The sequence below is a fragment of the Orycteropus afer genome, unplaced genomic scaffold (genome assembly GCF_000298275.1).
Source record: "Orycteropus afer afer isolate SDZICR_OR568_19922 unplaced genomic scaffold, OryAfe1.0 scaffold00209, whole genome shotgun sequence".
In the NCBI taxonomy this organism is placed as follows: domain Eukaryota; kingdom Metazoa; phylum Chordata; class Mammalia; order Tubulidentata; family Orycteropodidae; genus Orycteropus; species Orycteropus afer.
The window spans coordinates 4,845,376-4,856,679 of NW_006921796.1; the positions used below are offsets into that span (position 1 = coordinate 4,845,376).

The 11,304-nt window shown below is 37.8% G+C and overlaps 1 protein-coding gene across 1 annotated transcript in view; it reads right to left on the reverse strand.

The window, feature by feature from the left end:
* Positions 1 to 4,057: 4,057 nt before the first annotated feature.
* The window catches only part of WASHC4 (WASH complex subunit 4), a 103,937-nt gene continuing 96,690 nt past the window's right edge, over positions 4,058 to 11,304 (reverse strand). Inside the window, exons 30-33 of the mRNA XM_007948241.2 lie at positions 7,693 to 7,789; positions 6,924 to 7,120; positions 6,549 to 6,648; positions 4,058 to 4,125 (exon numbers count right to left, since the gene is read on the reverse strand). Coding sequence (XP_007946432.1) covers positions 4,058 to 4,125; positions 6,549 to 6,648; positions 6,924 to 7,120; positions 7,693 to 7,789 — 462 coding nt within the window. The remainder of the gene's footprint in view (positions 4,126 to 6,548; positions 6,649 to 6,923; positions 7,121 to 7,692; positions 7,790 to 11,304) is intronic.

Consider the following 11,304-nt stretch of genomic DNA (forward strand, 5'->3'; position numbering starts at 1 on the left):
AAATCAAAATAAAATTAAAAAAAAAAAAAAGAATGTCCATATATATATTAATAGTGCTAACGGGCCAAAGCTATAACTTCTTAGCCACAGCTAAATACCCTGAGGGAGTGTGTCAGTGGACCCATGTGCTCTGGACCATAGTAATGGGGACATCAAGCTCAATCAGCGTAACATACTACACATTATTTTACATTCTACTTTGATGAGTAGCAACTGGGGTCTTAAAAGCTTGCAAGTGGCCATCTATATGCAACAATGGGGCTCTCCTCATCCAGAGCAAAGAAGAATGAAGAAAATCAAAGATGCATGGAAATAATTAGTCCAGGGGACTAGTGGATCGTGCAAACTTCAGCCTACATGACCCTGAGACCAGAAGAACTAGTGGTAGGTGGCTACCACTGTTAACCACTCGGAAAGGGATCAGAATAGGAGATCCTGGACAGAGTGGTAGAAAAATGTGGAACAAAACTCAAAATCATAAAAAAAGACCAGGCTTACTGGTCTGATAGTGACTGGTAAAACGCCTGGGACTATGGCCCCTTGTGGCCCTTCAGGCCTGACATTGATTCACTCCCATGGCCTCCAGCCAAACAATAGGTGAGATGAACATTTACACCAGGTAGATACACTCCTTAAACATCAATCAACCATGGGAGACCAGAATGGCAGTACTTGCACAGGGAGATAGTTCAGAGGGCAGGAATGCATAAGAAAGAAGGACACAGGGAAAGGGTAACCACAGAGAAAAAGTAGGAAGAGAGCTGTTATATTATGGGGATCACAATCAATATCCTGCAACAAAATGTGCAAGATCTGTTGTATGGAAAACGAATTTGCTCTGTAAACTTTCCCCAAAATCACAATTAAAAAAAAAACAAACTGTAGCATTAAAACTACCGTAAGAAAAGGAATTACTATCAGTCTGAAACTCTTCTGGAATATGCAGCTGGAAACGAATCACGCTAACATTATTAAAACTGCTACCTTTTCATTAGGTTAGCCTAGTGCCTAAGGCATTTGACTGCTAACCAGAAGGCTGGCGGTTCAAACTCACCAGCCACTCCTCAGAAGGAAGATGGGGCAATCCACTTCCATAGTGATACTGCCTCGGAAACCCAAGGAGGGGTTACTATGAGTCGGGTCTGACTCGACGGCACATAACGACAACAACCTTTTCATTTAGCAAATCAGCATAAAAGTAATGTGATGACCACACGTGTGATGGTGTCATCTCATCCCTCCTGCAATTTTACAAATTTGCTACCACAGAAGAAATACGGAACAGCACCCAGAGTCCCACGGTGAACCAAGAACAGTTCCTCCAGTGTTGTATTTAAAAGGCTGTTTATTATGGTTTCATTTCAACTCATATTTGCAAAGAATAATACAGTTATTTCTAACATATTAAACACTGGAAATTAATGATTCTTTTCTGAATTAGGATTTGAAATTAAAAATTCATGCAAGTTCTTTTTATTTGAAACTAACAATGGAAGGATCAACAATTTATAAAGAAAAGAGAAGTTCTTCATCTGTGATACATGGAGAGCAGCCAATCCCCTACCTCCGTACCTGACATTTTTTTGCCTGTGTGCATGCAGGCTTTTTTTTTTTTTCAAGAGACATTCCATGTATTTTATTAAATTAAAGGAGACCCTAAAGAGGTCAGAACTATTGATTTAAGACATTCAATGTTAAACATAAGGATCCAGGGACAGGATTTTTTATTAATTGATGTTTGAATATACATGCTGTATTCTACTCTTAGAGAACACAGAATGAGAGTGTGGGAATCCCCACACAAGTGAGGTAACAAACTTCCTATCTTTTACAAAATCAGAACTGACAATGTTATAGTTAGTCCTTAATTCCTGAGAATTTGAACATCATTAAGTTTTCTGTGAATTTAATTTACAACAAATGCTCACATTAATTTTGAAATTACAGTGTGTGTGAAAAAATGAAACAATTAATATTTTAGCAAGAAAAACCATCATCCAAAAGTGTATAGTAACCTAGATGTGAATACATTACAGCTCTGTAGTGCTGGAGTTCAATAGCATTAAGTATACTTAAACTTTTCAGAGACTTTATTTCAAATATATGGATTTTTTAATAATTTGTTCAGGTTGCAGTGACACTTTGGTAGCACAGTGTCTAAGGCAGTTGACTGCTTACCAGAAGGCTGACGGTTCAATCCCACCAGCCACTGCTCGCAATGAAGGTTGGGCAATCTACTTCCACAGTGATACTACCTCAGAACCAAGGAGGGGTTGCTATGAGTCGCTCTGACTCAATATCAACAACAAAGGCAAAATAACCTCTCGCTTTCTTTTCCATTGTAGATACCCAGGAAGTCAGCATGTGACCTTTACCTAGTACTGATAAGCCATGAATGTAGACTGGGAGGGTTGCATAATGAATGGCAACATCTGCTTCTCTTCTAATCACAATTTCTATCTGTATTAAAGGGGATGATTTTAAGAAAGTTAGATGAAAAAGAAAATGATACTCTTGCTATGAAATGGTGACTACTTTGATAAAATCGATACAAGATCATTAATAAAAACATTACATAATGAAAATATAAATTATTAATTATGCAGCATGCTTTAGGGCCAGTTTTTTAGTTAGTGTGAATTACAAATATTAAATGCCTTTAATCCATCCATTGTTCATAATTCTGTAAATCATGTTTACATAATCAACAAAACACATTTCCTACAGATTCTATCTTTTCTGATTATCAACAGTGAACGTATTTCTGGGGCTGGGAAAGTTACCCTGACTGTCTAATGAATGACTACAGCCGGGCATTATACACGCATCCTAAAAGCTGGAAATCAAGAACAGCGTTAAGAATTACTTGCAGGATCTATTCAAAGAAATGCTTAGCAGGCAAATGCAATGGAAAAATCAAGCATTTCCCAAAACCATGTTTGTTTTAATTTTTTTTTTCTTTTCATTGCCAAGGTATCAATCTATTGTATTAAAAGGTTATAGGCCATGATTAGCCATTTAGCTTGCATACTCTTTACAAAAATAAAGCTAGCAGCTCACTCAAAATCTTTCTGTACTTTTTAAACCAGTAAATGATTTTATTAGAACTTTATTCTCACAGTGGTAATTTTTAAAAGCCTGCACAGTGCAATAATGATTATACGTGGCTTAAAGAAAAAGTCTGCCCAAACCATCACCAAGATTTCAACTGAACCTTAATGTAGAAGAAACCTGAGTTTGGATATAGAAATAAGAATTCATTCAATATTCTCTGATATCGCTCATAGTGCCTTCAAACAGAAGTGAAGCTTCAAGCAGGACTATATGGCTTTATCTGGATTTTCTTTCATCTTGAATATTAAGCAAATTATAAATTTAAAGCAGTTGTTGGAGGTTATATGTGCCCAAAGCAACGTAAACTAGTATAAAATGTCTCACCACAGACAGCAGCAGCTCTTGTGAATTACATGAAATTAACAATGAAGGAATAGCACTCATCAGTTTATAATGTCCATAAGGGGGCACAGTGCACCTGTGCCTCACCTCCAGCATCCAAGTCATCTTCATATATTCCTTTTAGAAGAATAATGGTACATATACTTCATGAATTTCAGGCTGAAATCTTTGTTTTAAAATATGTATTTACTGCCTGTATATGGTATGTGCAATGCATTTCCAATGACTTTAAGAGAAATATGCACCGAAGATCTTTGCAAACATAAATTATAAACACTCAAGTAGATGGTAAGGGATCTGAGGTGGCAGTTCAGAAATTTGGATTTGCTGTTCTATAACTTCACTTCAAGTAACTGTTTCTAGGCACATCCTCTGGGCTAAAATCCAATTTTAAATCTCATTCTCAACCTTTGCAAAAGTAGAGCTTTTGGAAGAGGACTGGACTTAACTTCCGAGCACTGCCTTAAACAACTGAACAATAAAATATTTTCCAGAGACTGACCCAGGAAACAATTCATCAATAGCTTATTAACATCCACTGGACTGGCAACAGCATCAACACCATTCTGCTGATTTCACAGGGCAACACATAACAGGACTATCATTTCACCACAGGCTCAGCGGACACAGTGCTGGCGGACAGCTCTCCGTTGCTCGTTTTAGCTTCTTCTGGAGGCAGGAAGTGAAAATAACAGTGGAGATATTTAAGTTCATTTACAAAAATGAATTAAAAAGTAAATTTTAAAATCTGAGGAGAAATAGAGCTATGTTGCTAAATTTCAAATTAAGAAAATATTATTTCCACCAAATATTTCTCTAATATCTCCAATTATACCTAGTGGGTTTACCTTCCATTTTTTTAAATCTAGGCTACATATTGCAACTGTAACATTTTCACTGATTCTTAATGACAGTGTGGGATTGAGAGAGCTCAGAACTGTATCTGAGATGGGGTCTCAACCTGCCAAGCCTTTCTCCTATGAATCTTGACATCCCCTCCTCTGAGGAAGGGCTGCTCCCAGGCTGGCTTCCCCTGCTGGGCCCAGACTCACTGCTGGAGTGAGCCGCTGTTACTGACAGAAACCGAGCTGCAAACTCAAACCTCAAAACTGTCCAGAATAAATTACTTTCCGTTTGTATTATACATTTATTTTATAAAGCCACTTTCAACAATGTTTGTGGCTTTCTGTGCAAAATGTCATGTGCATCTATTTCTCTTAACAGACAAAAACTAGTTGACAATGTATCTAGCAACTCTAACTACATCTCTGAGTAACCATTAGCTGAACGAAACAGTCCAGAAACAGAAGAATGACCCAGGCATCAACTAGAACCCTAGAAATCGACTTAACAAGAATGGACCAAAGCAAGGAGTCCCACCTGCCTTAAGACTGGGGAGTTCGTGGGTTGGTTTTGTTTTAATTCCCCTGCCGAGTTTTCCCAGTCTCTTGAGCTGGACACAAGCTTCTGGCATCACGAAATGTCTGAATAGAACCTAGGTAATAACTTTAAGTTTCTTCACATTTTAGATTATACTTAACTCAAATTCTTCCAAATGGTTTTGCTAAATATTATCTTCACCTTTAAAATGAGCCCAAACACAATCTATGCATATTTTCATTTACTAAATACTGAATGATCTCCCAGGGAGAAGCCTGAAATCATTTTTAAGCACATGCTTATTTTTACTCAGTTGAGTTTCCAACGTCTGGACCTGCTCCTTACTGACGTGAGTAACATTTAATGCCTGTAACACTGTCAGGGAACAAGGTCATTCACATCAGTGGATTATCCAAAAGTGTCACCTCTAGTTCATATATACTTTTTTAAATTATAATATAAAATTTAATTGACTTATAAAATAAGATTAATAAAATAATCTTGTTTTATGAAGTATAAGTTATATGCTTTATTTATGAAAACTCTATGAATTACAAGTAAGAAAAAAGGGAGAAGAGCAAACGTAAGAACTGTGAGGGTCCATTCAGTTGCTGCATGAAGTTTTGAACTTGTAAGCAGAACAAGGAGGAACACCTCGTGTACACGATTTCCGTGACAAGAAAAAGAAGTTCCTCAGGGAAGACAACTGTTCCTTAATTTCAGTATGAGAGAAACGGATCATGGAAGGCAGTGGGCAATGTCCTCAGGCAGGAAAATGTGTGAACAGTTAAGGGAGGGGGATGAGCAGGTGGAGCACAGGATTTTTCAGGGCAGTGGGCCCACACAACACTGTGATGGTGCACACAGGACATATGCATTTGTTGAAACCCACAGGACTGTACAGACTGCACACATATGTGAATATGAACTTGGTTAATAATAATGTATCAGTACTAGTTCATCAGCTGTAACAACTGAAACATACCAATGCAAGGTACAACAGAAGAAATAGTATGTAGGGAGTAGAAAGGGGTTATGGGAACTCTGTACTTTGCCCACAATTTTTTCTATAAACCTAAAACTTCTTTAAAACATAACGTCTATTTTAAAACTAGGGGTAGGGAGACGTAGAAATACCTTCCTGCCATTCTACATAGAATACAGCAGATAGAATTCAGCTCCTTGATGACTCAAGTTCACTGGTATAACTATCAGTTACTGTGGCTATGTCGTACCCCAATTCTCTAGGGCCTGGGGAGAGTGGATCTGTTGACTTCGACCTACAGAGCCCCTGCTATTTCACACTTCCTTCATCAGCTGCCGCATCTCATTCAGTCCATGCCTACATCAGCAGCTTTGCCTTCAGCAACATTCAGGGTCCCCTCTAATCTGTTCCTTCTAATGTGATATAGGCCGAGAGGCGAAAGAAAAAAACTAAGCTTGTTAAATTATTTTACTTAAGAAAAAATGAAACTAATTAAGGGCCTATAGTTACCACAGGGTTAAATGCATGAATTACGTAAATTTCACCACCACCACCACCACCACCACCACCACCACCCCATTAAAAAAAAAAAAAAAGACTTATTTCTAGCTCAATATTATCTTCCGTAAGGGCAAGGAAGCTGGAAGACTGACCAGATAAAGTTGGACCAGTGTCTACTATTAAAGAAAGATTTATTGGTCTTTCCAAACTTAAGCCACTCACTGACCTTCCTTCTCTTTCTTCTCCTGGTTTTCTTCAGCTGCCGTCTTGTCTGCTCTGAAGAAAATTCTTGCACTGCTCAGTGAGAAATAGAGCAATTCAAATTCCTAATCAAAAAAAAAAAAGAAAAGAAAAGCTGAAAATATTTACCACAGCAAAGTATTTATATTTTAATATCTCTTTTTAAAATTATTTTAAAAAGCTCTAGTAGAAATCATAAATACAGAAACTGGCCCTAATTAATTCATCTGCTTTCAAGATTTGAGTCAAATGGCTTCCAGATGCCATTCATTCTAACACAGTATCTCGTTTACCACTATTCACCTTACTTGTTAAAGTAGGGATTTCTATATGACTTATGTTTTTCAGACATCTTCTCTACCTGCAGGTAGACATCCAGTCGCTTCTGAGTGAGATTCATGGTTTGAAGCAGTTTTTCATCTTGACTGGCTGACTGCACATTCTGTTGCTTAGCAACTGCTCTGATCTCCTTCAGGTACTTCTCTCTAACAGACTGAAACCAGTGAAGTGAGTCAAACTCCTGGTACTGATCCAAAAGCTTTAGAATGTAGGCCACACCTGTGGTAAGGAGCAAAACCAAAATAAAATGACAGTAACTATAAAAGTTGCATTCTGCTCCTTCACCAATAACTCTTCTTTCAAATTACATTTCAAAGCATAAGTGAGTAAGTTTAGCGATATGTTTTAATTCCTCCCTACAAAAAGAAAAGAAAAGATGTGAAAGTATAAAGAATTAAAGATAAACTGACCCAAAAAAACTACCTGGAGAAATATATGCCCATAAGGGTGCAGTAAAAAAATTCCATTGATTAAATAGATAGTAACTGAGATAAACCAGGGAAACTAAACACAATATTCTGAAAGTGTAAAGCCATGACAAAACAAAGCCTAAATATTAGGTCAAACTAGGTAAGTCGTCGGAAATACCAAGAACACATTAATGATAGTTATAAATGATGGACGAACAAGTACTGCCTATCAGATGGTCCAAATGAAAAGTAAACAGTAAGCAATGCTTGTGAAAAACAGATTTATAAAGAACACTTTGACCTATTCTCAAGCAAATATTTCAAAGAATTTATTATAAGGAGAACATAAAATAAATGGGAAGACAATTCCATTGTGCTTACCCATGGCAAAGCCATCGTCAGTGAAAGCAGCTCCAATTTTATTTTTTTTATTCAATTTTTCCTTGCAACTAATGGAATGCTCTACAAAGTTGAGGGTCTGAAAAGAGGTAACAATGTATTAGTAAATCAACTGTACTAAGAAAATCTTCAGTATGTAATTTCTAAAACAGACATTTCAAAAATTAAGAACAGAATCTCTTCTAGGTTCCTGTCCTTCTGATTTCAAACATTTGCCTCATGTCACAGCCTCTAGGTGAAGACACAAATCTGCACAAGTGTCTCTTACTGGCTCTTCTTTCCAAGTCCATTAAACATGGCCACTCACTCATCTACCACTTAGTGCTGTGGCTCACTAATACTGTCTGCACTGTAGAGACGAGGATGCTGAGGCTCGGGAAAGTGACTCATTTGCCCAAAGTCCTATACTGGAAAGAAAAAAATCAACTTTCACTTTTACTGCCCATAAAACTTACTTGGCAATAAATCATGTATTTGTGAAATCTTTATCAATGGTTATTTAAATCTATTTTTTTAGATATCTCATTACGTGTCTTTTTTCTGGAACTAAATTGTGAGCTCAAGCACATATATAGTATCTTTACATTTCTCTGTAGTGTTCTTAATCCATTTTGTTTTCTCTATCATCAACTGAATTCTGACAGATGCCCTGTAAAACTTCACACTCCAGACTATGGCTGGGGTATAAAAAAAAAAACTCACTGCCACCGAGTCGGATCCAACTCATAGCGACCCCTCCTTGGGTTTCCGAAGTTGTATCACTACAGAAGTAGACTGTCCAACCTTCCTTCCAACGGCTAGGGTATACTGCCCTTCTGATTTAAGAAATACGGTCAGAACTCACTGAGTTAACTACACTGTTATCAAAGTATGCCTAAGTCAGACTCACCTCCAGTGTGACACTATCTTAAGATGAAAAAGTAAAGTTTACCAGATGAATATGGACATTTCCGCTACATCACAGTTATGACATAACTGATACAGAATTAATAATAAATGTATGAAAGCAACAGTAGAGAGTCACTAAGAAAAAAATCTATCAATAAACCATCATCTACTGTCAATGAATGATGATGGTTATAATATGGAAGAATGTATGTACTGGTAACAACTCAAGCAGCAATATGAAAAGAAACTCAGATTTTAGAGCTATCCCCTTACTAATTTTAAAAAAACTTTACTACAGACCCCTTTAGGGAAAATAACTCTTACTGCTAGTATATACCTCTCTAATCTTCCACTCCATTTTCCCACAGGAACACTTGTTTTTATAATGCAATTTTTAACTTGAGTTATTTTTAGAAAGTATAGAAGTGCAGCAGAATATGTTACAAGCTATAATAAGGATGGAGCACTAAAAACTTAGCCTTGATGTTAGCTATTAGTACTGGATAGAGACAAGTTATCCTCCAAAAACATGTTTTTAAAGAGAGGTGGTAGATCTAAGATACAATTATTGGTCTCTCCTCTTCTGGAGCAAAAGAAAAAAAAGTAACCAACTACTCCAAAGGTCTAACCGCCCACCTGAGCCACATTCTCATCTACCCTGAGACCTGAAGAACTGGATGGTGCCCGGCCACAACTACCAACTGTTTGGATCAGGAACACAACAGATGGTCACAGATAGAATGGGGAGAAAATGTAGAACAGAACTCAAATTCCTTAAACAGTCCAACTTACTGGACTGGTGGAGACCAGAGGAACTCCCCAAAACTGTCATCTGAGATACCCTTTTAAACTTGGAAATGAAACCTCTCCCAGAGGTCATCCTTAGCTAACTAAAAGACTGGATTATAAAATAAATAATATCACCAGTGAGTACTGAGCTTTTTAAAAAATCATTTATATGAGACCAAACGGTCAACATTTACCCTAAAGCAAACATGAGAAGTTAAGAAGGGGAAGGGAAGCTAGATTAATGGAAACAGAAAAACCAAAATGGAAATAAAGAGAATGCTGGCACATTATGAAAACTATAATCAATGTCCCTGAACAATATGTTAAGAAATGGTTAAATGGGAACCTAATTTGCTGTGGAAACTTTCACCAAAATCACAAGAAAGTATTATCAAAAAAAGAGAGAGAGAGAAAGATGTGATAGAAATAACTTCATACTGTAACAGTTAAAGTTACTCTACATTAAGTACTTAAATGATTATATGCTATAACTCTGCTCAAAGACTGTATGGTATGGATGTAATGGGGTGCACTCAAGTAATTAAACCACACTAGGCTTTCTCAAGCAGACAATAATAAGAACCTATTGTGATGGTTATGTTTGTATGTCAACTTGGCTAGGCCTGGTTGAGTGGCTGGGCAGCTGAATGTAGTATTCCCCATGATGAGACTGGTGATCAACTCCATGGTGGAATCTACTGGGAGCAGCTGAGTAGCTACCTTTGGGTATGTGGTCTGCTTCCTGTATATAAGGAGAAGCTTTGAGAACGGTCGCTAGCTTATGGCACGCTTGGACCCTGCATGTAGCCACGTCGTTGCTCAGCAGCCTGCGATGCTCTGCCGACCTTGGGACTTACAATGGACTTAAGTTAATGGTCTGCCATGTGGTCTGGTAACATTGGGACTATGCCTTTTTACTTGTCAACCTTGGGGCTTCCAGCCTCAGCAGCCAGCAGCTCTCTGAGTGAAGAAACACCTCTAGCTCCAGGGGGCCAGGAGCAGGAGGCAGTGCTAGACCCCAAGGTTGAGGGGCTTTCACCCAGCCCCTAGAGCCTGGCACTTTGAACTTAGACTTAAAGCCTCCAAATTGTAAGAATAAACTCCTGTTTGTTAAGCCCATCCCATTTGTGGTATATTTTTTGTCAGAGCAGCACTAGGGAACAAGAACACCTACCTTAAACCACTACGTGAGGAGCCAAAACATATTAACTTGGGTGAAGGGAAAGGCAATGTACAACAAGGGGGAGGTTGGCACAAACTGATCAAAGCAAAGGAAGACACTGAGAGGAGCTCAAGAATTTGTAAAGGTAACAGAGGTAAATACTTTTACACACACAATCCTGCAGTAACAGTAACAACAACAATCTACGAATAGATACACAGACAGGCCGGTGAACAGGTGTGGGAAGGAGAATGGGACTACACCCATGAATGTATACAGGTCAGCTGGCACAGGACCAGGCAGTGTTTCGTACTACTGCGTATAGGGTCACTATGAGTTGGAGACAACTTGACAGAACTAAACTACAACATATACAGGTCTGATAAAAGAAAAAGAATCTATCTTTATTATAAATTAGTCTCATTTGGCATGGCTAATAAGTAAAAGTTCTACTCCACGTGCACTAAGAACACATTTAATCTACAATCATAAATAAAGTCAGTGATATAACCTGTATGCATTTCATGCTGCAATGAATCTGGATTTATTCATTAATTACCTTTTCTTATAAGGTTTCATTTCATATACTCCAACAAATTTGAAAATCCAGAAGAAACAGACAAATTTCTGGAAACACTACCTACTCAAACTAACAACAAAAGCAACCCCTCCTTGGGTTTCTGAGGCAGTATCACTATGGAAGTAGATTGCCCAATCTTCCTTCTGAGGAGTGGCTTGTTGTTGTTGTTGTTGTT